The sequence below is a fragment of the Salvelinus alpinus genome, chromosome 25 (genome assembly GCF_045679555.1).
Source record: "Salvelinus alpinus chromosome 25, SLU_Salpinus.1, whole genome shotgun sequence".
In the NCBI taxonomy this organism is placed as follows: Eukaryota; Metazoa; Chordata; class Actinopteri; order Salmoniformes; family Salmonidae; genus Salvelinus; species Salvelinus alpinus.
In genome coordinates this window covers 28736647-28764535 of record NC_092110.1, presented here as the reverse complement: position 1 = coordinate 28764535, position 27889 = coordinate 28736647, and the positions used below count along the sequence as shown (strand labels likewise).

At 47.1% G+C, this 27889-nt stretch overlaps 1 protein-coding gene across 1 annotated transcript in view; it reads left to right on the top strand.

The window, feature by feature from the left end:
• ush2a (Usher syndrome 2A (autosomal recessive, mild)) overlaps positions 1–27889 on the top strand; it is a 462322-nt gene that overhangs the window by 369979 nt on the left and 64454 nt on the right. Inside the window, exons 59-61 of the mRNA XM_071365050.1 lie at positions 2551–2748; positions 2841–2995; positions 8541–8745. Coding sequence (XP_071221151.1) covers positions 2551–2748; positions 2841–2995; positions 8541–8745 — 558 coding nt within the window. The remainder of the gene's footprint in view (positions 1–2550; positions 2749–2840; positions 2996–8540; positions 8746–27889) is intronic.

Sequence of the window (27889 nt, the reverse complement as noted above, 5' to 3'; positions counted from 1 at the left end):
GACTACTGGCCAATAGATACAGCTACACAGGTTTGACTACTGGCCAATAGATACAGCTACACAGGTTTGACTACTGGCAAATAGATACAGCTACACAGGTATGACTACTGGCCAATAGATACAGCTACACAGGTATGACTACTGGCCAATAGATACAGCTACACAGGTATGACTACTGGCCAATAGATACAGCTACACAGGTTTGACTACTGGCCAATAGATACAGCTACACAGGTATGACTACTGGCCAATAGATACAGCTACACAGGTATGACTACTGGCCAATAGATACAGCTACACAGGTATGACTACTGGCCAATAGATACAGCTACACAGGTATGACTACTGGCCAATAGATACAGCTACACAGGTTTGACTACTCGCCAATAGATACAGCTACACAGGTTTGACTACTGGCCAATAGATACAGCTACACAGGTATGACTACTGGCCAATAGATACAGCTACACAGGTATGACTACTGGCCAATAGATACAGCTACACAGGTTTGACTACTGGCCAATAGATACAGCTACACAGGTTTGACTACTGGCCAATAGATACAGCTACACAGGTTTGACTACTGGCCAATAGATACAGCTACACAGGTATGACTACTGGCCAATAGATACAGCTACACAGGTTTGACTACTGGCCAATAGATACAGCTACACAGGTATGACTACTGGCCAATAGATACAGCTACACAGGTATGACTACTGGCCAATAGATACAGCTACACAGGTATGACTACTGGCCAATAGATACAGCTACACAGGTATGACTACTGGCCAATAGATACAGCTACACAGGTATGACTACTGGCCAATAGATACAGCTACACAGGTATGACTACTGGCCAATAGATACAGCTACACAGGTATGACTACTGGCCAATAGATACAGCTACACAGGTATGACTACTGTACATTACATTCAACACTACAACTTCATTAGCACCCTCAGTAGTTATTTAGAGTAGCTTCAAGTCTTGACCAATCAGAAACAACCTTACTGAGCAAGTTGTAGCTGTGGCAACAAATAAATGATTGTGTAAATTCATGTGACATTGGAGACCAATGCATTTTCCATGACATTCCACACTCACACTAACATGTGCTGAAACAGCTGCTTGTTTGCTAATGGCTGTAAGTCTCTGGTGGGTGGTGTCGTGGGCCTGCGAGCACCTCTGTATCATTACAACTTTAAGATGGCCATTTAAACACCACTTGAGGTCTCACTCTTATTTATCTGGCCGGAGTGAGTGAGTGAGTGAGTGAGTGAGTGAGTGAGTGAGTGAGTGAGTGAGTGAGTGAGTGAGTGAGTGAGTGAGTGAGTGAGTGAGTGTGTGTGTGTGTGTGTGTGTGTGTGTGTGTGTGTGTGTGTGTGTGTGTGTGTGTGTGTGTGTGTGTGTGTGTGTGTGTGTGTGTGTGTGTGTGTGTGTGTGTGTGCGTGCGCGCGCGTGGGTGCGTGCGTGCGTGCGTGTCTGCGTGTGTACTCTTTCTGCACATTATTTATTTGGTTAGTTACGTCTGTTTAATCAAGACTAATGGTAGTATGCGGGGTGGAGGGTGTGTGTGTGTGTGTGTGTGTTGGCATTGTGTGGAGGAAAGGAGAAGAGAGTGATTCTAGTCGACGCTGTGACACCATCTGGGCAGAGGAACATAAAGCTGTCGCTGCCCCGCCATCCACCAGATGTTTCTCACGCCCCCCCCCCCCCCCCACACACACACACACACACTCACACACACACACACACTCACACACACACACACACACTCACACACACACACACACACACTCACACACACACACACACACACTCACACACACACACACACACACACTCACACACACACACACACACACACACACACAATCACCAACTCAAACTGCAAACACACGCAATGCTTTAATACCACAGAAACACATGCAAACACCTCATACACACATCTTACACACCGGACATCCACTACTAACCTCAGTTTAACCACATACCCTTAAGATAAAAATGAGCCACGCTGGCTACATTGCAAACGAATTATTAAAATCACCAATGTCAGGGTTTCACAGAAATACAAACACAACATTGCCACTAGAGCTTGGCAATATGGACAAAAAGTCAAATTGCGATCAATGTAACTGTTTTACTCGATAAAGATAAATACAACAATACATTTTACTTTACATTAGCGGCAGGGCTCTAGACAATTATTTTCCAGTGCCAAGTAAGACAACTGAGATGGTAGCCGGGATTAAAAAAGTAAGCTATTTCATGATAGATATTTTAATGTGCAACCTGTCAAAATAGGATCCAGAATTATCAGATTCTGAGTGTATACTGAGTGTATACTTGCTTTTCTCCCCATGAGACAGCATAACTTGACTTTTACGGTCATGTTGCTGAATCTTTTATATGGCCTTTTTTGTACTGCTACTTTCTGTGTCTTGTTACTTCACTATTGACCACTGATTCTGGTTATTACTTGGTTATTACTTGGTTATTACTTGGTTATTACTGTTTATAACTGGTTATAACTATATTCCCAGACTCAGACTTGGAGCCTTATACCACCTATGAGTACAGAGTATCGGCCTGGAACAGTTATGGGCGTGGCTACAGCAACGTCACTGTGGTGACAACCAATGAGGACACGCCCTGGGGAATGGCCCCGCCCCACTGGAGTCGCCTAGGCGACCGTGATGACGTCGTACAACTACATTGGCAGGCTCCCGCCAAGCCCAATGGTAAGCCTCGACAACACACACACACACACACAAACACACATACACACACACACATTTGTTCTTTCTCATTGGTCTGTTTCCCGTTCCACCAGGTGACATCAGCCACTACGTGGTGCTGCGTGACGGACAGGAGCGTTACCGAGGAGACGAGATGAGCTTTACAGATGTGGGTGGGATCCATCCGTTCCAGGAGTACGGGTACTGGCTCCGGGCCTGTAACACCGCCGGCTGCACCGACAGCTCACAGGTGGGCCGCCTCACCTCTAAACTCTGACTTATTGACCCTTCAACACTGACCTGTCAATGTGCTGCATGACGCAGGATGTGTCTGAATAGCATCCTCTTTGGCCTGGCCCAAACTAGTGCACTATATAGGGGACAAAGTGCTATTTCAGACAAAGCCACGTTTCCATATTCTTCACCTCAGAGGTCACATGGTTCTGCCTTCTTCCCTCTAGTTCATATCTACTTCAACCCTGACCTGGGATGTGTTCAGGAAGATAAAACATTCAGAACTGCATTACATAAAGACACTACTGTTGGTTAACCTCGTCAAGATAAGGGAATCATGTCTGTTCTAGTAGCTTACATTTCTAATTCTATCTTCAAGGCTCTGATGGTTTCATGCACCTGAGTGTGAAGTTAAGTCTTGTTTTATTTTACAGTAGTGGAACACTTCATTTTACACTAGATTATCCCTCAGTATGACCACCTCTTGATGACTGTAATGATAACCAGGGCTTCATTGAACCAAGCACCATTTGCTCTACTCTCAAGTAGTTCTCCAATTTAGCCAGCTGAAGCACTTGAGAGGAGGCAAGGTGCACCCTTAATGTAGAGAGACAGGCCAAGCTCTTTCTCTGAATCAAATCTGACCGATCCTTCTTCAAATAATACAATAACTTTACTTCATACTTGATATTATGGGTGTGACTACATTTCACAGTACATAGTCCCCCTCCTAGGATGTCTCTTGTTGGCGTTTGTGGTTGTATTCACATGTGTATCTTATGTTTCATTATGAAGTGTGTTTATGTAGATTAGGTTGATGTGTTATGGTTGATTTCCTACAGACAGAGACAAGGATAACAGACCATTACCTATAGTGTAGGAAGTGAACAGAAAAGCATGGTGCGGTGTATTCATGTCTGAACCCATGTTATTAAGCCAGTTGGGCTCTTTCTTTCGCTCTCTCTTTCTCTCTCTCTTTCTCTCTCTCTTTCTCTCTCTCTTTCTCTCTCTCTTTCTCTCTCTCTCTCTTTCTCTCTCTCTCTTTCTCTCTCTCTCTCTCTCTATCTCTCTCTCTTTCTCTCTCTCCCTCTCCTCTTCTCTCTCTCTCTCTCTCTCTCTCTCTCTCTCGCTCTCTCTCTCTCTTTCTCTCTCTCTCCCTCTCCTCTTCTCTCTCTCTCTCTTCTCTCTCTCTCTTCTCTCTGGTGGGTTCAGGAGTGCTGAGCAGACATGATATTCCTGATAGCAGCTTAATGGCTTGAGAACAGAGGCCCAGCTATCTCTCTGGGACTCCACTGATATCACACAATAATTAATTTCTCTGGCTTATAGGTGATGAAAGCCCAGATGAAAACTGTCTTTCTGGCTTTTGGCTAATTTTAGATCTAATTATGTTGCTAACAGCACACTCTTCTGTCTCGAGACTAGCCCTGTACACAAACCCCTGGACTGACAGAAAGAGAGGGAGGGAGGTAGGTAGGTAGGTAGGTAGGGAGAGAGAGAATGGTCTAGAACTTATTCTTCAGAACAAGCCTGCACACACGTACACACACAGTGGCCCTGAGTGAGTGAGGTGGATTAGTTTGTACACCTGTTTGGATTGGCCAAACAGTCCCAATTATGGCCTAACCCAAGCTAAACCAATACACAACCACATCAATTACACACACACACCGGAGCTTGCTGCCATGACGACGGATACACTGATGACCAGAGAGAGACCAGAGGGGGGGTAGAGAGAGACCAGAGAGGGGGAGGTAAAGAGAGCTGGGGGGTAGAGAGAGACCAGAGAGGGGGAGGTAGAGAGAGACCAGAGAGGGGGAGGTAGAGAGATGGGGGGTCGAGAGAGACCAGAGAGGGGTAGGGGGGGGGGGGGGTAGAGAGAGACCAGAGAGGGTAGGTAGAGAGAGACCAGAGAGGGGGAGGTAGAGAGAGATGGGGGGTAGAGAGAGACCAGAGAGGGGGAGGTAGAGAGTGATGGGGGGTAGAGAGAGACCAGAGAGGGGGAGGTAGAGAGTGATGGGGGGTAGAGAGAGACCAGAGGGGGGGGGGGGGGGGGTAGAGAGAGACCAGAGAGGGGGAGGTAGAGAGATATCAGGGGTAGAGAGAGACCAGAGAGGGGGGGTAAAGCGAGATCAGGGGTAGAGTGAGACCAGAGAGGGGGGGTAGAGAGGTATCAGGGGTAGAGCGAGACCAGAGAGGGGGGGTAAAGCGAGATCAGGGGTAGAGTGAGACCAGAGAGGGGGGGTAGAGAGATATCAGGGGTAGAGCGAGACCAGAGAGGGGGGGTAGAGCGAGATCAGGGGTAGAGTGAGACCAGAGAGGGGGGAGATAGAAGAAGTGAAGGTAACAAAAAGGGTCAGAGAGAGAGAGAGAAAGAGAGAGAGATGGAAGATAGAGAGCGAGATAAAGTGCAGGGAAGAGAAAGAGAGAGAGATGGAAGATAGAGAGAGAGAGATAAAGTGCAGGGAAGAGAAAGAGTCAGAGATGGGGGAGTTGCGAGAGATAGAAAGAGATAGAAAGGGAAAGAGGGAGAAAGAGACCAGGGAGAGGGTAAGTGAAGAGAATGGAAACGGTCAGGGAGAGAAGGAGAAAGGGGGTGATGGGGGAAAGGGAGAACGAGAGAAGAATTGAATGTAACAAAGGGAGGGATGGGAGGAAGGAGGGGGAGAACAGCGTGGTAACTAGGTGTTGTGGTCTTGTCCTAATAGTGTGTCAGGGTGTGGGACAGCAGAGGGAAACAGTAGTGACATTCTATTAGACCAGGATATCCCTGCTACCATGAGGACCAGATTGCCAGGTAATTCTCTTTGGTCACTCCACATTCACTAAACGTTCACACCGGGTGCAAAGTTTACACACTTTGTTTGGTGTTGTTGTTGTTTGCACTTTGAATTGAGTCATTTAGCACATATTCTCATCCACAGCAACTGGCTGGTCAGATACAACCATGCAATGAGCCTTGCAAATAGTAAAACCTTCAAATGCTGCTGTAGTGCAGCTGGTTCAATGCCTGGGTCAATCACTTTCCTCTTTCGTTGTATCCCCTCTTATCTATCTCCCCTCTGTTGCTTCATATCTGAATAGACCAGGGAAATACACACGGAGAGTGGAATTCTACTCCCCTTTTTAAATAATATTTACACTACCGGTCAAAAGTTTTAGAACATCTACTCATTCAAGGGTTTTTCCTTATTTTTACTATTATCTACATTGTAGAATAATAGTGAAGACATCAACACTATGAAATAACACATATGGAATCATGTTGTAAACAAAAAACTGTTAAGCAAATAAAAATATATTTTATATTTGAGATTCTTCAAATAGCCAACCTTTGCATTGATGACAGCTTTGCACACTCTTGGCATTCTCTCAACCAGCTTCATAAGGTAGTCACCTGGAAAGCATTTCAATTAACAGGTGTGCCTTGTTAACAGTTAATTTGTGGAATTTCTTTCCTTCTTAATGCGTTTGAGCCAATCAAATGTGTTGTCACAAGGTAGGGGTGGTATACAGAAAATAGCCCTATTTGGTAAAAGACCAAGTCCATATTATGGCAAGAATAGCTCAAATAAGCAAAGAGAAACGACAGTCCATCATTACTTTAAGACATGTAGGTCAGTCAATACGGAACAAGTGCAGTCGCAAAAAACATCAAGCACTGTGATGACACTGGCTCTCATGAAGACCGCCACAGGAATGGAAGACACAGAGTTAGAAGACTGCGTAAATCAGGCCTTCATGGTCGAATTGCTGCAAAGAAACCACTACTAAAGTTCACCAATAAGAAGAAGAGATTTGCTTGGGCCAAGAAACACGAGCAATGGACATTAGACCGGTGGAAATGTGTTCTTTGGTCTGGAGTCCAAATTGGAGGTTTTGGTTCCAACCGCCGTGTCTTTGTGAGACGTGGTGTGGGTGAACGGATGATCTCTGCATGTGTATTTCCCATTTATGGTGTGGGGGTGCTTTGCTGGTGACACTGTCTGTGATTTATTTAGAATTCAAGGCACACTTAACCAAATCAAATCAAACTTTATTTGTCACATGCAAGTGTGGACCTTACTTACAAGCCCTTAACCAACAGTGCAGTTCAAAAAGAGTTAAGAAAATATTTACCAGATAGACTAAAGTAAAAAATAATAAAAAGTAACACAATAACATAACAATAACGAGGCTATATACAGGGGGAACCGGTACCGAGTCAGTGTGCGGGGTACAGGTTAGAGGTCATTTGTACATGTAGGTAGGGGTGAAGTGACTATGCATAGATAATAAACAGCGAGTTGCAGCAGCGTACAAAGTAATAGTCCGGTGGCCATTTGATTAATTGTTCAGCAGTCTTATGGCTTGAGGGTAGAAGCTGTTAAGGAGCCTTTTGGTCCTAGACTTGGCGCTCCGGTACCACTTGCCGTGCGGTAGCAGAGAAAACAGTCTAGAACTTGGGTGACTGGAGTCTCTGACAATTTTATGTGCTTTCCTCTGACACAGCCTATTATATAGGTCCTGGATTGCAGGAAGCTTGGCCCCAGTGATGTACTGGGCTGTATGCACTACCCTCTGTAGCGACTTGCGGTCAGATGCCGAGCAGTTGCCATACCAGGCGGTGATGGAACCAGTCAGGTTGCTCTCAGATGGTGCAGCTGTAGGACATTTTGAGGATCTGGGGATCCATGACAAATCTTTTCAGTCTCCTGAGGGGGAAAAGGTGTTGTCGTGCCCTCTTCACGTCTGTCTTGGTGTGTTTGGACCATGATAGATCGTTGATGATGTGGACACCAAGGAACTTGAAATTCTTAACCCGCTCCACTACAGCCCCGTTGATGTTAATGGGGGCCTGTTCGGCCCGCCTTATACCTGTAGTCCACGATCAGTTCCTTTGTCTTGCTCACATTGAGGGAGAGGTTATTGTCCTGGCACCACACTGCCAGTTCTCTCATCGTTGTCGGTCATATTCCAAACCAGCATGGCTACCACAGCATTCTGCAGCGATACGCCATCACATCTGGTTTGGGCTTAGTGGGACTATCATTTGTTTTTCAACAGGACAATGACCCAACACACCTCCAGGCTGTGTAAGGGCTATTTGCCCAAGAAGGAGAGTGATGGTTTGCTGCATCAGATGACCTAGCCTCCACAATCACCTGACCTCATCCCAATTGAGATGGTTTGGGATGAGTCGGACCACAGAGGGAAGGAAAAGTAGCCAACAAATGCTCAGCATATGTGGGAACTCCTTCAAGACTGGTGGAAAAGCATTCAAGGTGAAGCTGGCTGAAAGAATGCCAAGAGTGTGCAAAGCTGTCATCAAGGAAAAGGTTGGCTATTTGAAGAATCTCAAATATAAGAAAAACCCTTGAATGAGTAGATGTTCTAAAACTTTTGACCGGTAGTGTATATAATAAAGAAAACAGGATAAATAAGGAAAAAGACAGAAAGCTATATACAGGGTCAGTGCCAATACCACGTTTCTCATTGCGTAGGTAGGTAATGATGTCATGTTCCGAGCATTCTGTTTCTCTGTATGTGTCAGTGACTAACAGGTCTCTCTCTCTCTCTAGGTCATGGCTGTAACTGTGCAGGGGGTACCAGAGGAAGTGAGTTCTCCCATAGTTACAGCTCTGGGTCCTGGCTCTCTAAGGCTCAGCTGGGCCCCTCCCTCTAAAGCCAATGGCATCATACGACTCTACCACATCAACATGACTAGCACCGGGACAATACACACTCACACACCCTCGGATGGACCGCTTAACTACACTTTTACAGGTACAACCCAAACACACACACACACACACACATACGCACATATACACACACATACCAATGTATACAGAGTACGGTGTCAGCAATCCTACTGTACAATGCAGACAAAAATACTACTAAGGATTACACACGCACACACATGCACTATTACACACACACACAAGTCCCCCCTTCAGAAGACCACTGAGATGGTTGGATACATGCTTTCACTCTCCTCTCCCTCCTCCTCCCTTCCCCCCCCATCCCACCTCCTCTCATCCTCCCCTCCTATCCCCCTCCTCTCCTCCTCCCTTCCCCCCCTCTCCCACCTCCTCTCATCCTCCCCTCCTATCCCCCTCCTCTCCTCCTCCCTTCCCCCCCTCTCCCACCTCCTCTCATCCTCCCCTCCTATCCCCCTCCTCTCCTCCTCCCTTCACCCCCTCTCCCACCTCCTCTCATCCTCCCCTCCTATCCCCCTCCTCTCCTCCTCTCTTCCCCCCCCTCCTTTCCTCGCTCCTTTCCTCTCCCCCCTCCTTTCGTCCTTTCGTCCTCTCCTCCTTTCCCCCTCCACCTCCTCTCCCCCTCCTCTCCTCCTCTATTCCTTTCCCCTCCTCTCCCCTGTCCTCCTCTCCTCCTCTCCCCCTCCGCTCCTCCTCTCCCCGCCTCCTCTCGTCCTCGCTGTCCTGTGTTTATTTATGCATACTGTTTCTGGAAGCAATCTAATGACTGAATTTACACTGGATTCCCGCCATGAGCCAGCCCTTCCCCTCACACTCACACAGAGGCCTCTGATCTATGCTTCTTCATTCATGCACGCACCCACACAGACACACATACTGACACACACTCTTAGCATGCTCGCACACACACACTCACTCACTCAGATAGGCTCTCTCTCTCTCTATCGCTCTCTCACACACACACGCACACACATACACCAACACACACACACACACACACACACTCTCTGGCAGGGCTGGGGGATTTGTGGGGCTTCTTTTATCTGCCCAGGAGAGGAGCAGTGTGGCTGGCCCCATGCCATCAGTTACCAGGCCAAGGATACACACACACACACACACACACACACACACACACACACACACACACACACACACACACACACACACACACACACACACACACACACACACACACACACACACACACACACACACACCACTGAGTAGTCTCCTGCCATATTAGTCCTGTTTAAACCAGACAGACAGACAGACAGACAGGCAGACAGACAGACAGACAGACAGACAGACAGACAGACAGACAGACAGACAGACAGACAGACATATCCTCCTTCTATATGCTAATTACATACCTATGGCTCTCCTAGAGACCTGAACCTACATCATCCATACAGTCTGGGAGAAGGACAGGAGAGAGGGAGGGGGGAGATGGAGAGGGAGGAGAGGAGAGGAGACAGAGAGGGAGGAGAGGAGACAGAGAGGGAGGAGAGGGTGAAATGGAAGAGTGTGTCTCTTAAAGTCAGAGGAGAGGAGGAGTGTTCCTTCCAACACCAACAGTGATAAGGTTCTCACACCGCAGCTCTGCACACGCTGACTAGAGTGTCTGTCTTAGGGAAGAAGGGGAGAGCGTTTAAGTTAAAGTTGGAGGGGGAAGTGAAGAGAGGGGGAGAGGATTAGTGGAGAAAGGTTAGGGGGGATAGGGGGAGAGGAGAGGGGTATGAGAGAGAGGCTAAGTGAAAGGGTTAGGGTGGAGGAGAGGGGTATGAGAGAGAGGCTAAGGGAAAGGGTTAGGGTGGAGGAGAGGGGTATGAGAGAGAGGCTAAGGGAAAGGGTTAGGGTGGAGGAGAGGGGTATGAGAGAGAGGCTAAGTGAAAGAGTTAGGGTGGAGGAGAGGGGTATGAGAGAGAGGCTAAGTGAAAGGGTTAGGGTGGAGGAGAGGGGTATGAGAGAGAGGCTAAGGGAAAGGGTTAGGGTGGAGGAGAGGGGTATGAGAGAGAGGCTAAGGGAAAGGGTTAGGGTGGAGGAGAGGGGTATGAGAGAGAGGCTAAGGGAAAGGGTTAGGGTGGAGGAGAGGGGTATGAGAGAGAGGCTAAGGGAAAGGGTTAGGGTGGAGGAGAGGGGTATGAGAGAGAGGCTAAGTGAAAGGGTTAGGGTGAAGGAGAGGGGTATGAGAGAGAGGCTAATGGAAAGGGTTAGGGTGGAGGAGAGGGGTATGAGAGAGAGGCTAAGGGAAAGGGTTAGGGTGGAGGAGAGGGGTATGAGAGAGAGGCTAATGGAAAGGGTTAGGGTGGAGGAGAGGAGTATGAGAGAGAGGCTAAGGGAAAGGGTTAGGGTGGAGGAGAGGGGTATGAGAGAGAGGCTAAGGGAAAGGGTTAGGGTGGAGGAGAGGGGTATGAGAGAGAGGCTAAGGGAAAGGGTTAGGGTGGAGGAGAGGGGTATGAGAGAGAGGCTAATGGAAAGGGTTAGGGTGGAAGAGAGGGGTATGAGAGAGAGGCTAAGGGAAAGGGTTAGGGTGGAGGAGAGGGGTATGAGAGAGAGGCTAAGGGAAAGGGTTAGGGTGGAGGAGAGGGGTATGAGAGAGAGGCTAAGGGAAAGGGTTAGGGTGGAGGAGAGGGGTATGAGAGAGAGGCTAAGGGAAAGGGTTAGGGTGGAGGAGAGGGGTATGAGAGAGAGGCTAAGGGAAAGGGTTAGGGTGGAGGAGAGGGGTATGAGAGAGAGGCTAAGGGAAAGGGTTAGGGTGGAGGAGAGGGGTATGAGAGAGAGGCTAAGGGAAAGGGTTAGGGTGGAGGAGAGGGGTATGAGAGAGAGGCTAAGGGAAAGGGTTAGGGTGGAGGAGAGGGGTATGAGAGAGAGGCTAAGGGAAAGGGTTAGGGTGGAGGAGAGGGGTATGAGAGAGAGGCTAAGTGAAAGGGTTAGGGTGGAGGAGAGGGGTATGAGAGAGAGGCTAAGGGAAAGGGTTAGGGTGGAGGAGAGGGGTATGAGAGAGAGGCTAAGGGAAAGGGTTAGGGTGGAGGAGAGGGGTATGAGAGAGAGGCTAAGGGAAAGGGTTAGGGTGGAGGAGAGGGGTATGAGAGAGAGGCTAAGGGAAAGGGTTAGGGTGGAGGAGAGGGGTATGAGAGAGAGGCTAAGGGAAAGGGTTAGGGTGGAGGAGAGGGGTATGAGAGAGAGGCTAAGTGAAAGGGTTAGGGTGGAGGAGAGGGGTATGAGAGAGAGGCTAAGGGAAAGGGTTAGGGTGGAGGAGAGGGGTATGAGAGAGAGGCTAAGGGAAAGGGTTAGGGTGGAGGAGAGGGGTATGAGAGAGAGGCTAAGGGAAAGGGTTAGGGTGGAGGAGAGGGGTATGAGAGAGAGGCTAAGGGAAAGGGTTAGGGTGGAGGAGAGGGGTATGAGAGAGAGGCTAAGGGAAAGGGTTAGGGTGGAGGAGAGGGGTATGAGAGAGGGGTATGAGAGAGAGGCTAAGGGAAAGGGTTAGGGTGGAGGAGAGGGGTATGAGAGAGAGGCTAAGGGAAAGGGTTAGGGTGGAGGAGAGGGGTATGAGAGAGAGGCTAAGGGAAAGGGCGGAGGAGAGGGTACAGAGAAAAGGCAATTGTATTTATTTAACCTTTATTTTCACAGGGAATATAAAAATACATGTATTTAACCTTTTTTTAACCACTAGGCTACCTGCCTCTAACCACTAGGCTACCTGCCTCTAAACACTAGGCTACCTGCCTCTAACCACTAAGCTACCTGCTGCCCCATTGAGAACTACGTCTCTTTTTCAAATGCACCCTGTTTAATTCAACATAAATATACACCGTTTACACAACAACAACAACAAAAATAATAATGATTTAAAAATATATATATAATAATAATAAATAAATTATATATATAATTTATTTATTATTATTATTTATTTGTATATATATATACAGTGGGGAGAACAAGTATTTGATACACTGCCAATTCTGCAGGTTTTCCTACTTACAGAGCATGTAGATGTCACGTTCTGACCTTAGTTTCTTTTTTATGTCTTTGTGTTAGGTTGGTCAGGGCGTGAGTTGGGGTGGGCAGTCTATGTTCTTTTTTCTAGGTTGTTTGTTTTCTATGTGTTTGGCCTGGTGTGGTTCCCAATCAGAGGCAGCTGTTTATCGTTGTCTCTGATTGGGAGCCATATTTAGGTAGCCTGTTTTCCATTGTGTGTTGTGGGTGTTGTTTCCGTTTCAGTGTTTTTACCATTCGGGACTATTTCGGTTTTCATTTTGATTCTATTGTTCTTTTTGTATTTTATATTCATTCTATTAAAAGATATTATGGATACGTACCACGCTGCACATTGGTCCGATATTTCCTACTCCTCCTCAGACGAAGAGGACGAAAGCCGTTACAGTAGAGGTCTGTATAATTTTTATCATAGGTACACTTCAACTGTGAGAGACGGAATCTAAAACAAAAATCCAGAAAATCACATTGTATGATTTTTAAGTAATTAATTTGCATTTTATTGCATGACATAAGTATTTGATACATCAGAAAAGCAGAACTTAATATTTGGTACAGAAACCTTTGTTTGCAATTACAGAGATCATACGTTTCCTGTAGTTCTTGACCAGGTTTGCACACACTGCAGCAGGGATTTTGGCCAGGTCTGGTTCAGGTCTGAAGACTGGCTAGGCCACTCCAGGACCTTGAGATGCTTCTTACGGAGCCACTCCTTAGTTGCCCTGGCTGTGTGTTTCGGGTCGTTGTCATGCTGGAAGACCCAGCCACGACCCATCTTCAATGCTCTTACTGAGGGAAGGAGGTTGTTGGCCAAGATCTCGCGATACATGGCCCCATCCATCCTCCCCTCAATACGGTGCAGTCGTCCTGTCCCCTTTGCAGAAAAGCATCCCCAAAGAATGATGTTTCCACCTCCATGCTTCACGGTTGGGATGGTGTTCTTGGGGTTGTACTCATCCTTCTTCTTCTTCCAAACACGGCAAGTGGAGTTTAGACCAAAAATATCAATTTTTGTCTTATCAGACCACATGACTTTCTCCCATTCCTCCTCTGGATCATCCAGATGGTCATTGGCAAACTTCAGACGGGCCTGGACATGCGCTGGCTTGAGCAGGGGGACCTTGCGTGCGCTGCAGGATTTTAATCCATGACGGCGTAGTGTGTTACTAATGGTTTTCTTTGAGACTGTGGTCCCAGCTCTCTTCAGGTCATTGACCAGGTCCTGCCGTGTAGTTCTGCCGTGTAGTTCCTCATGATCATTGATGCCCCACGAGGTGAGATCTTGCATGGAGCCCCAGACCGAGGGTGATTGATCGTCATCTTGAACTTCTTCCATTTTCTAATAATTGCGCCAACAGTTGTTGCCTTCTCACCAAGCTGCTTGCCTATTGTCCTGTAGCCCATCCCAGCCTTGTGCAGGTCTACAATTATATCCCTGATGTCCTTACACAGCTCTCTGGTCTTGGCCATTGTGGAGAGGTTGGAGTCTGTTTGATTGAGTGTGTGGACAGGTGTCTTTTATACAGGTAACGAGTTCAAACCGGTGCAGTTAATACAGGTAATGAGTGGAGAACAGGAGGGCTTCTTAAAGAAAAACTAACAGGTCTGTGAGAGCCGGAATTCTTACTGGTTGGTAGGTTTTCAAATACTTATGTCATGCAATAAATGCAAATGAATTATTTAATGCAATGTGATTTTCTGGATTTTTGTTTTAGATTCCGTCTCTCACAGTTGAAGTGTACCTATGATAAAAATGACAGACCTCTACATGCTTTGTAAGTAGGAAAACCTGCAAAATTGGCAGTGTATCAAATACTTGTTCTCCCCACTGTATATACACACATAAAAATACAGTAATGGGAAGCACAAATAACACATCACAAATCATCCAGAAACTGTTACATTTCTCCTCAAATAAGTCCCCAATCAATATTTTACATTCCCCGAACGGCAACAGAACATCAAGATGAAAGAGCACTATGGTAGACAGCATCCACAGGTTTAAGACTAGTAGCAGCTGCACTTTGATAAATAATATCACCATAATCAACAACAGATCAAATGTTTGACTGAGTAATCTGCTTCCAACTGTTTAGAGAAAGGCACCATCTGTTTTTGTAGAAAAAGCCAACTTTAAATCCTAGCTTCTTAACCAGCTCATCTGTCATGTTTTGTCTTTGATCTTCATGTCTTGTCCCTGTGCTTCCCTCTGCTGGTCTTATTAGGTTCTTTCCCTCTTTCTCTCTCTCTCTCTCCTCCTCCCTCTCTCCCTCTCCCGCTCTCTCTCTCTATCGTTCCGTTCCTGCTCCCAGCTGTTTCTCATTCTCCTAACGACCTCATTTACTCTTTCACACCTGTCCCCTATTTTGCCCTCTGATTAGAGTCCCTATTTCTCCCTCTGTTTTCCGCTTCTGCCTGGTCGGATTCTTGTTTGATGTTTGCTGTTCCTGTGTCCTTGTTCCGCCCTGTCGTGTTTTTGCCTTCTTCAGATGCTGCGTGTGAGCAGGTGTCTATGTCAGCTACGGCCTGTGCCTTCCTGAAGCGACCTGCAGTCTGTGGTCGCGTCTCCTGTCGTTCCTCTCTACTGACGAGAGGATTTCAGTTTCCTGTTTTGGATTTACCTTTGATATATCCAGGAGAATCATTGTTTGTTTGATACTGGAATAAAGACTCTGTTACTATTACGTCGCTGTTGGGTCCTCATTCATCAGCATAACAGAAGAATCCGACCAAGATGGACCCAGCGACTATGGATTCTCTCAACACTGCCGTCGAGTTCCAGGGAGCAATGCTCGGCAGACACGAGCAGGAATTGTTTGCTGCTCGTCATGCCGTTGAGACCCTGGCCGCTCAGGTCTCCGATCTCTCTGGACAGTTTCAGAGTCTTCATCTCGTGCCACCAGCTACTTCCTGGTCTTCCGAGTCTCCGGAACCTAGGGTTAATAACCCACCATGTTACTCTGGGCAGCCCACTGAGTGTCGCTCCTTTCTCACCCAGTGTGATATTGTGTTCTCTCTCCAGCCCAACACGTACTCAAGAGAGAGAGCTCGGATCGCTTACGTCATATCACTCCTTACTGGTCGGGCTCGGGAGTGGGGCACAGCTATCTGGGAGGCAAGGGCTGAGTGTTCTAACGATTATCAGAACTTTAAAGAGGAGATGATACGGGTTTTTGATCGTTCAGTTTTTGGGAAGGAGGCTTCCAGGGCCCTGGCTTCCCTATGTCAAGGTGATCGATCCATAACGGATTACTCTATAGAGTTTCGCACTCTTGCTGCCTCCAGTGACTGGAACGAGCCGGCGTTGCTCGCTCGTTTTCTGGAGGGACTTCACGCTGAGGTTAAGGATGAGATTCTCTCCCGGGAGGTTCCTTCCAGCGTGGACTCTTTGATTGCACTCGCCATCCGCATAGAACGACGGGTAGATCTTCGTCACCGAGCTCGTGGAAGAGAGCTCGCGTTAACGGTGTTTCCCCTCTCCGCATCTCAACCATCTCCTCCCACCGGCTCAGAGACTGAGCCCATGCAGCTGGGAGGTATTCGCATCTCGACTAAGGAGAGGGAACGGAGAATCACCAACCGCCTTTGCCTCTATTGCGGTTCTGCTGGACATTTTGTCATGTCATGTCCAGTAAAAGCCAGAGCTCATCAGTAAGCGGAGGGCTACTGGTGAGCGCTACTACTCAGGTCTCTCCATCAAGATCCTGTACTACCTTGTCGGTCCATCTACGCTGGACCGGTTCAGCTGCTTCCTGCAGTGCCTTGATAGACTCTGGGGCTGAGGGTTGTTTTATGGACGAAGCATGGGCTCGGAAACATGACATTCCTCTCAGACAGTTAGGGAAGCCCACGCCCATGTTCGCCTTAGATGGTAGTCTTCTCCCCAGTATCAGATGTGAGACACTACCTTTAACCCTCACAGTATCTGGTAACCACAGTGAGACCATTTCCTTTTTGATTTTTCGTTCACCTTTTACACCTGTTGTTTTGGGTCATCCCTGGCTAGTATGTCATAATCCTTCTATTAATTGGTCTAGTAATTCTATCCTATCCTGGAACGTTTCTTGTCATGTGAAGTGTTTAATGTCTGCTATCCCTCCTGTGTCTTCTGTCCCCTCTACTCAGGAGGAACCTGGTGATTTGACAGGAGTGCCGGAGGAATATCATGATCTGCGCACGGTCTTCAGTCGGTCCAGAGCCAGCTCCCTTCCTCCTCACCGGTCGTATGATTGTTGTATTGATCTCCTTCCGGGGACCACTCCCCCTCGGGGTAGACTATACTCTCTGTCGGCTCCCGAACGTAAGGCTCTCGAGGATTATCTGTCTGTTTCTCTCGACGCCGGTACCGTGGTGCCTTCTTCCTCTCCCGCCGGAGCGGGATTTTTCTTTGTTAAGAAGAAGGACGGTACTCTGCGCCCCTGCGTGGATTATCGAGGGCTGAATGACATAACGGTTAAGAATCGTTATCCGCTTCCCCTTATGTCGTCAGCCTTCGAGATTTTGCAGGGAGCCAGGTTCTTTACTAAGTTGGACCTTCGTAACGCTTACCATCTCGTACGCATCAGAGAGGGGGACGAGTGGAAAACGGCGTTTAACACTCCGTTAGGGCATTTTGAATACCGGGTTCTGCCGTTCGGTCTCGCTAATGCTCCAGCTGTCTTTCAGGCATTAGTTAATGATGTACTGAGAGACATGCTGAACATTTTTGTTTTCGTTTACCTTGACGATATCCTGATTTTTTCACCGTCACTCGAGATTCATGTTCAGCACGTTCGACGTGTACTCCAGCGCCTTTTAGAGAATTGTCTCTACGTGAAGGCTGAGAAGTGCGCCTTTCATGTCTCCTCTGTCACATTTCTCGGTTCTGTTATTTCCGCTGAAGGCATTCAGATGGATCCCGCTAAGGTCCAGGCTGTCAGCGATTGGCCCGTTCCTAAGTCACGTGTCGAGTTGCAGCGCTTTCTCGGTTTCGCTAATTTCTATCGGCGTTTCATTCGTAATTTCGGTCAAGTGGCTGCCCCTCTCACAGCTCTGACTTCTGTCAAGACTTGCTTTAAGTGGTCCGGTTCCGCCCAGGGAGCTTTTGATCTCCTCAAGAAGCGTTTTACATCCGCCCCTATCCTTGTTACTCCTGACGTCACTAAACAATTCATTGTCGAGGTTGACGCTTCAGAGGTGGGCGTGGGAGCCATTCTGTCTCAGCGCTTCCAGTCTGACGATAAGGTCCATCCTTGCGCTTACTTTTCTCATCGCCTGTCGCCATCGGAACGCAACTATGATGTGGGTAACCGCGAACTGCTCGCCATCCGCTTAGCCATAGGCGAATGGCGACAGTGGTTGGAGGGGGCGACCGTTCCTTTTGTCGTTTGGACTGACCATAAGAACCTTGAGTACATCCGTTCTGCCAAACGACTTAATGCACGTCAGGCTCGTTGGGCGTTGTTTTTCGCTCGTTTCGAGTTCGTGATTTCCTATCGTCCGGGAAATAAGAACACCAAGCCTGATGCCTTATCCCGTCTCTTTAGTTCTTCTGTGGCTTCTACCGACCCCGAGGGGATTCTCCCTGAAGGGCGTGTTGTCGGGTTGACTGTCTGGGGAATTGAGAGACAGGTAAAGCAAGCACTCACTCACACTGCGTCGCCGCGCGCTTGTCCTAGTAACCTTCTGTTCGTTCCTGTCTCTACTCGTCTGGCTGTTCTTCAGTGGGCTCACTCTGCCAAGTTAGCTGGCCATCCCGGCGTTCGGGGTACGCTTGCTTCTATTCGCCAGCGGTTTTGGTGGCCTACTCAGGAGCGGGACACGCGCCGTTTCGTGGCTGCTTGTTCGGACTGCGCGCAGACTAAGTCAGGTAACTCTCCTCCTGCCGGTCGTCTCAGACCGCTTCCCATTCCTTCTCGACCATGGTCTCACATCGCCTTAGACTTTATTACCGGTCTGCCTTCGTCTGCGGGGAAGACTGTGATTCTTACGGTTATCGATAGGTTCTCTAAGGCGGCACATTTCATTCCCCTCGCTAAGCTTCCTTCCGCTAAGGAGACGGCACAAATCATCATTGAGAATGTGTTCAGAATTCATGGCCTCCCGTTAGACGCCGTTTCAGACAGAGGTCCGCAATTCACGTCACAGTTTTGGAGGGAGTTCTGTCGTTTGATTGGTGCTTCCGTCAGTCTCTCTTCCGGGTTTCATCCCCAGTCTAACGGTCAAGCAGAAAGGGCCAATCAGTCGATTGGTCGCATATTACGCAGCCTTTCGTTTCGAAATCCTGCGTCTTGGGCAGAACAGCTCCCCTGGGCTGAGTACGCTCACAACTCGCTTCCTTCGTCTGCTACCGGGCTATCTCCGTTTCAGAGTAGTCTTGGGTACCAGCCTCCTCTGTTCTCGTCCCAGCTCGCCGAGTCCAGCGTTCCCTCCGCTCAGGCTTTTGTCCAACGTTGTGAGCGCACCTGGAGGAGGGTCAGGTCTGCACTTTGCCGTTACAGGGCGCAGACTGTGAGAGCCGCCAATAAACGTAGGATTAGGAGTCCTAGGTATTGTCGCGGTCAGAGAGTGTGGCTTTCCACTCGTAACCTTCCCCTTACGACAGCTTCTCGCAAGTTGACTCCGCGGTTCATTGGTCCGTTCCGTGTCTCTCAGGTCGTCAATCCTGTCGCTGTGCGACTGCTTCTTCCGCGACATCTTCGTCGCGTCCACCCTGTCTTCCATGTCTCTTGTGTCAAGCCTTTTCTTCGCGCCCCCGTTCGTCTTCCCTCCCCCCCCCCCCGTCCTTGTCGAGGGCGCTCCTATTTACAAGGTACGAAAGATCATGGACATGCGTTCTCGGGGACGTGGTCACCAGTACTTAGTGGATTGGGAGGGTTACGGTCCTGAGGAGAGGAGTTGGGTTCCATCTCGGGACGTGCTGGACCGTTCGTTGATTGATGATTTCCTTCGTTGCCGCCAGGGTTCCTCCTCGAGTGCGCCAGGAGGCGCTCGGTGAGTGGGGGGGTACTGTCATGTTTTGTCTTTGATCTTCATGTCTTGTCCCTGTGCTTCCCTCTGCTGGTCTTATTAGGTTCTTTCCCTCTTTCTCTCTCTCTCTCTCCTCCTCCCTCTCTCCCTCTCCCGCTCTCTCTCTCTATCGTTCCGTTCCTGCTCCCAGCTGTTTCTCATTCTCCTAACGACCTCATTTACTCTTTCACACCTGTCCCCTATTTTGCCCTCTGATTAGAGTCCCTATTTCTCCCTCTGTTTTCCGCTTCTGCCTGGTCGGATTCTTGTTTGATGTTTGCTGTTCCTGTGTCCTTGTTCCGCCCTGTCGTGTTTTTGCCTTCTTCAGATGCTGCGTGTGAGCAGGTGTCTATGTCAGCTACGGCCTGTGCCTTCCTGAAGCGACCTGCAGTCTGTGGTCGCGTCTCCTGTCGTTCCTCTCTACTGACGAGAGGATTTCAGTTTCCTGTTTTGGATTTACCTTTGATATATCCAGGAGAATCATTGTTTGTTTGATACTGGAATAAAGACTCTGTTACTATTACGTCGCTGTTGGGTCCTCATTCATCAGCATAACACTCATCTATATCTTTTGTAAATGTCAAATCTATATCAATCCTAATGATGAAGTATTTATATGCGGGAACACGTTTAATTGGAGAACCATCTAATGAGTGACCATGTACGGTAGTTCATCTGAAACATTCCTACGAGGATTTAAAAACAACATGTATTTCATTTAGCCACTATTATTAAGCATGTTTAAATCAGCAACGCAATCCTGCATAGCTATAAAATCTGACTGTAGTTTTGACACAGCCAGATCAAGGAGTTTGGGATATAAGGGGGCAGTTTGGAAGCTCACTGGTTTCCCTGGTTAATCCTGAGAGCAATCAGGAGTTTGGGGAGTTCTGGCCTCTCCTCTGGAACGCTCTGCTTTCTGGAGATATTTCCCAGTAACACTCCACAGAGAATTCTCGGAGCACTGGGATAAGACCAGGATTTGCCAAAGCTGGTCACTGTGTGTGTTTGTGTCAGGATTTGGCAAAGCTGGCAATAGCAAGCCCATTGGGTTTGTCTTGTGTGTGTGGCAGTGCTGGTGTTGAGAGTGTAGATGATGTGCATGTTTAAGGGCTGGCGAGTGGCTTATGCCAGGCAGTCCCGGTGCGGTGCTAGGCCGGTATGCCAGGCAGTCCCGGTGCGGTGCTAGGCCGGTATGCCAGGCAGTCCCGGTGCGGTGCTAGGCCGGTATGCCAGGGTGTGGATATGAGAGTGTGTGTGTTTGGTGGTGCCGTGATGTGCCAGCACTGAGATTGGTGGTGGAGAAGCGTTAAAACTCCCAGAGACACCACTGTCCCTCAGCGAGCGACCGGGAAACCCTGTCTGTCTCATCAGCCCAATCTCTCTCTCTCTAGACGACATCCTGTCTACATCTCTCTTTCTCCCTCTAGACGACGTCCTGTCTACATCTCTGTCTGTCTTTCTCCCTCTAGACGACATCCTGTCTACATCTCTGTCTGTCTTTCTCCCTCTAGACGACGTCCTGTCTACATCTCTGTCTGTCTTTCTCCCTCTAGACGACATCCTGTCTACATCTCTGTCTGTCTTTCTCCCTCTAGACGACGTCCTGTCTACATCTCTGTCTGTCTTTCTCCCTCTAGACGACGTCCTGTCTACATCTCTGTCTGTCTTTCTCCCTCTAGATGACATCCTGTCTACATCTGTCTTTCTCCCTCTAGACGACATCCTGTCTACATCTCTGTCTGTCTTTCTCCCTCTAGACGACGTCCTGTCTACATCTCTGTCTGTCTTTCTCCCTCTAGACGACATCCTGTCTACATCTCTCTTTCTCCCTCTAGACGACGTCCTGTCTACATCTCTGTCTGTCTTTCTCCCTCTAGACGACGTCCTGTCTACATCTCTGTCTGTCTTTCTCCCTCTAGACGACATCCTGTCTACATCTCTGTCTGTCTTTCTCCCTCTAGATGACATCCTGTCTACATCTCTCTTTCTCCCTCTAGACGACATCCTGTCTACATCTCTGTCTGTCTTTCTCCCTCTAGACGACATCCTGTCTACATCTCTGTCTGTCTTTCTCCCTCTAGACGACATCCTGTCTACATCTCTGTCTGTCTTTCTCCCTCTAGATGACATCCTGTCTACATCTCTCTTTCTCCCTCTAGACGACATCCTGTCTACATCTCTGTCTGTCTTTCTCCCTCTAGACGACATCCTGTCTACATCTCTGTCTGTCTTTCTCCCTCTAGACGACATCCTGTCTACATCTCTGTCTGTCTTTCTCCCTCTAGATGACATCCTGTCTACATCTCTCTTTCTCCCTCTAGACGACATCCTGTCTACATCTCTGTCTGTCTTTCTCCCTCTAGACAACATCCTGTCTACATCTCTGTCTGTCTTTCTCCCTCTAGACGACGTCCTGTCTACATCTCTGTCTGTCTTTCTCCCTCTAGACGACATCCTGTCTACATCTCTCTTTCTCCCTCTAGACGACATCCTGTCTACATCTCTGTCTGTCTTTCTCCCTCTAGACGACATCCTGTCTACATCTCTGTCTGTCTTTCTCCCTCTAGACGACATCCTGTCTACATCTCTGTCTGTCTTTCTCCCTCTAGATGACATCCTGTCTACATCTCTGTCTGTCTTTCTCCCTCTAGACGACGTCCTGTCTACATCTCTGTCTTTCTCCCTCTAGACGACGTCCTGTCTACGTCTCTGTCTGTCTTTCTCCCTCTAGACGACATCCTGTCTACATCTCTGTCTTTCTCCCTCTAGACGTCATCCTGTCTACATCTCTGTCTGTCTTTTAATTTGTCTACCTCTCTTCTTTTTCCTTCTTGTACTCTTCTGCTCTTGTTTCTTGTCTTTATCCGTCTCTCCTGTTTTGTATCTTTACATGTCTCTCATTCTTCCAATATTATCCTATTTTTTATATATATTTTTTATTTAACCAGGCAAGTCAGTTAAGAACAAATTCTTATTTTCAATGACGGCCTAGGAACAGTGGGTTAACTGCCTTGTCAGCTCAGGGATTCAATCTAGCAACCTTTCGGTTACTGGCCAAGTGCTCTAACCACTAGGCTACCTGCCGCCCTATTGGTGACATTACTAAAACGAACCATACATTTCACATTCATATTTTTTGTTGTATTTCGATGCAAATGTTGTGTCACGTCACTGGATGTAGTAACCTCTAAACCAGTGTAAAACAATAACAAAGAGTTGACAAACATCAAATGTGATATAAAATAACTTGTGTTAAATAGGTGGCTGTGGAGCGGGGTGGTATTATTCTTTGTGTCCTAGGGCTGAGCAGTGTGTGAGTGTGTGTGTGTCCTTAACATAAACCTCAGAACAGTGTGTGTGTAATTGCTAGAGGGGTATCCTACGAAGCAAGTTAGATCTATTCAGGGTTTTCTAAAGCTAACCAGCTTCAGTTAGCTTCACATTCCAGCTCAGACTTCATCCGTACTACGACGGTGGATATTGCTCGTCTGCCTGGCGCTAACTCTACCAGGCTTGTAACTGCGAGTGCATGTCAAACGCCAAACTCTTCATTGAGACAACGCTGAAACATCAACCCGTGGGCGAGTCAGAGACACATTTGAATTTGTGCATAAATCAAAATGAAAGAAAAGTTATCTTTTCTTCAGAAGCCTATGGTGTGAAATAGGCTTTTAAAAGTGCCGTCTTTATTTTATTACTTATCGTTAATGTAATTTTTTGTGTGCTTTGCTGTGCTTTTCAATGCACAAGCACCTTTCTTCCAACTCATTTCGATATACAGTACCAATCAAAAGTTTGGACACACCTACTCATTCAAGGGTTTTTCTTTATTTTTACTATTTTCTACATTGTAGAATAATTGTGAAGACATCAAAACTATGAAATAACACATATGGAATCATGTAGTAACCAAAACAGTGTTAAACAAATGTCTCTCCTTTGTCTTGATGGCAGCTTTGCATTATACAATGTAGAAAATAGTCAAAATAAAGAAAAACCATGGAATGAGTAGGTGTGTCCAAACTTTTGACTGGTACTGTAGATGTTTTATTAATCATACAAAAGAGTTATATTGCATGTAGTTTAAAATGAATTTTGTCATTATTAAATGTGTAATGTGATATATTTTAACATTTAAAAAAATTACACACAAAAACAAAACATTTGACAAAATAAATATTTAATCCGTCGTCTTCCTCAAATGAAGGGGACGATGACGCAATCTTTGCATGAGGGTGAGAATCTGATTGCATTAGACCTCAGCTCGCAGCTCAGTCATTTCATTCATGGTAAATGGAGTTAGCCCTGAGTTAGCCTGCCCCAGAGTAGGTTAGTTCTGAAAGATTCATTGCTATAGAAATGTACCTGGCTAAAAGGTGAGCCACATTCGTATGACCGGTTATCCTAAGTTGAACTCAGAGCACGTACACACACCCATACACCCACTGGCAACACGTACACACACCCATACACCCACTGGCAACACGTACACACACCCATACACCCACTGGCAACACGTACACACACCCATACCATCACTGGCAACACGTACACACACCCATACACCCACTGGCAGCACGTACACACACCCATACACCCACTGGCAGCACGTACACACACCCATACACCCACTGGCAGCACGTACACACACCCATACACCCACTGGCAGCACGTACACACACCCATACACCCACTGGCAACACGTACACACACCCATACACCTACTGGCAACACGTACACACACCCATACACCCACTGGCAACACGTACACACACCCATACACCCACTGGCAGCACGTACACACACCCATACACCCACTGGCAGCACGTACACACACCCATACACCCACTGGCAGCACGTACACACACCCATACACCCACTGGCAACACGTACACACACCCATACACCCACTGGCAACACGTACACACACCCATACACCCACTGGCAGCACGTACACACACCCATACACCCACTGGCAACACGTACACACACCCATACACCCACTGGCAACACGTACACACACCCATACACCCACTGGCAACACGTACACACACCCATACACCCACTGGCAGCACGTACACACACCCATACACCCACTGGCAACACGTACACACACCCATACACCCACTGGCAGCACGTACACACACCCATACACCCACTGGCAACACGTACACACACCCATACACCCACTGGCAACATGTACACACACCCATACACCCACTGGCAGCACGTACACACACCCATACACCCACTGGCAGCACGTACACACACCCATACACCCACTGTGTCACCGTGTGCGAAGCACCACAAAGCCTGTCTCCTTGTCCTTTGTTATTGTAATGAATAACAGCTAAATAAATGACAGAAGTTGTTAGTACGTTTTAAAGTGACACCCCAGAGGTAGTACGGAGAGAAGGACCGAAAAAAAGAGCAAGCGGAAGAAGGGAGAGGTAGATGGATGAAGAAACGTTTTACATGAAATATGAGCAGAAATAATTGGCCTGCTTCTCTTTAATGTTTAATATGACATAATTCATTTTCCCTTTCACAATGTTAGAACACATGGCTCAGACCGTGAGTAAAATGTATCACTCTTTATGTGAATGATAGACATATTCTATCTCTTTAAAATCATCTAGATATTCTTTTTTATAAAGAGAATACGGGCAGTTAAAAAAAGAAAATCTGTTGAAATTGTACCATAAGGATGGAATTAAATGTTGTTTAACAAAACAGAAATCTGTTGTGATTAAGGTTAGTATTTTATTTGCACATGTATGAGTATGAAATCCACACTTTTATTATACAATATAGAAATGATCACTGTTGAATTAAGAGAGGAGAAAAAAGTGCCAAATCCCATGTGAGTCGATGATAAGTATTGCTATCATTGGTGTGTATGAGTTATTGCTCACAATTATATAGATTCTATTATTAATCATGTGTTTAATTGGGTGTTTGTAAGAGCATTATTCATTCATTACAATAGAGAACATTCTCTTTTATTTTTGCTTCCTCCTCTGAATGGCCCAGCTGCACTGTTACACGTTAATTTATTTGATATGAAATGATTTACATTATGCTGGATATTTAGCTTGTATGAAGATGTTTCAAGGCCTGAATTGGGATGTAATAAATTCATTGTAACCCTGCAGAAGAGGAAGAGACATGTTGATCAGAAAGTATTCACACGTGTGTAGTATTGTAGTCACAATTTAGAGGATTACATACATAATTCAGTCAACAGAATTAAGGCTTTCATTTAAATTCATTTCAATTATGCTATTTGATTTACAGGAACTTTAAATATAATTTTAAATATATATAAGTTAAATAATAGGGCTTAAATGGGTATCTGAACATGCTGACAGAGTGAGATAAATTGAATCTGTATTTTTAGGGAGACTGCGGCTGCTCCTCTGCCTTTGTGATTTTTCCCTCTGCTACCTCTGAACAGGTAGCCTTTGTGATTTTTCCCTCTGCTACCTCGGAACAGGTAGCCTTTGTGATTTTTCCCTCTGCTACCTCGGAACAGGTAGCCTTTGTGATTTTTCCCTCTGCTACCTCGGAACAGGTAGCCTTTGTGATTTTTCCCTCTGCTACCTCGGAACAGGTAGCCTTTGTGATTTTTCCCTCTGCTACCTCGGAACAGGTAGCCTTTGTGATTTTTCCCTCTGCTACCTCGGAACAGGTAGCCTTTGTGATTTTTCCCTCTGCTACCTCTGAACAGGTAGCCTTTGTGATTTTTCCCACTGCTACCTCTGAACAGGTAGCCTTTGTGATTTTTCCCTCTGCTACCTCGGAACAGGTAGCCTTTGTGATTTTCCCCACTGCTACCTCGGAACAGGTAGCCTTTGTGATTTTTCCCACTGCTACCTCTGAACAGGTAGCCTTTGTGATTTTTCCCTCTGCTACCTCGGAACAGGTAGCCTTTGTGATTTTTCCCACTGCTACCTCGGAACAGGTAGCCTTTGTGATTTTTCCCACTGCTACCTCTGAACAGGTAGCCTTTGTGATTTTTCCCTCTGCTACCTCGGAACAGGTAGCCTTTGTGATTTTTCCCTCTGCTACCTCGGAACAGGTAGCCTTTGTGATTTTTCCCACTGCTACCTCGGAGCAGGTAGCCTTTGTGATTTTTCCCACTGCTACCTCTGAACAGGTAGCCTTTGTGATTTTTCCCTCTGCTACCTCGGAACAGGTAGCCTTTGTGATTTTTCCCACTGCTACCTCGGAACAGGTAGCCTTTGTGATTTTTCCCTCTGCTACCTCTGAACAGGTAGCCTTTGTGATTTTTCCCTCTGCTACCTCTGAACAGGTAGCCTTTGTGATTTTTCCCTCTGCTACCTCTGAACAGGTAGCCTTTGTGATTTTTCCCTCTGCTACCTCTGAACAGGTAGCCTTTGTGATTTTTCCCTCTGCTACCTCTGAACAGGTAGCCTTTGTGATTTTTCCCTCTGCTACCTCTGAACAGGTAGCCTTTGTGATTTTTCCCTCTGCTACCTCTGAACAGGTAGCCTTTGTGATTTTTCCCTCTGCTACCTCTGAACAGGTAGCCTTTGTGATTTTTCCCTCTGCTACCTCTGAACAGGTAGCCTTTGTGATTTTTCCCACTGCTACCTCTGAACAGGTAGCCTTTGTGATTTTTCCCTCTGCTACCTCTGAACAGGTAGCCTTTGTGATTTTTCCCACTGCTACCTCTGAACAGGTAGCCTTTGTGATTTTTCCCTCTGCTACCTCTGAACAGGTAGCCTTTGTGATTTCTCCCACTGCTACCTCTGAACAGGTAGTAGCCTTTGTGTTTGATGAGGTCACAGAGGAAGACTGAACGCTGCTAAATGTTGCTGAGACAGATTTAACACAGAGAAAATGATAGAGAAGGATAAAGAGAGAGAGAGAGAGAGGGGAAGGGGGATTAGGGGACACTCAGCATTGAGACCCCCAAATTCCCTCTCCCCATCCCCCTGTTTGTTCCCTTCCCCTCCCCCCTGTTTTATCCCAGATTATGCGAGCGGGAGAAGGGCAGAGGGGTGGGGGAGAGGGCGTGTATGTGCGTTTTTGTACGTGTGTGTGTATTAACCTGATCTGGTGAAGTACGTTAGGGGTCCTCCCATAATCCTCCAGACAAGACAGACAGACAGACAGACAGACAGACAGACAGACAGACAGACAGACAGGACATTAAGGAGCCTCTGACAGAAAGTGAACTCTTAATTATTTAG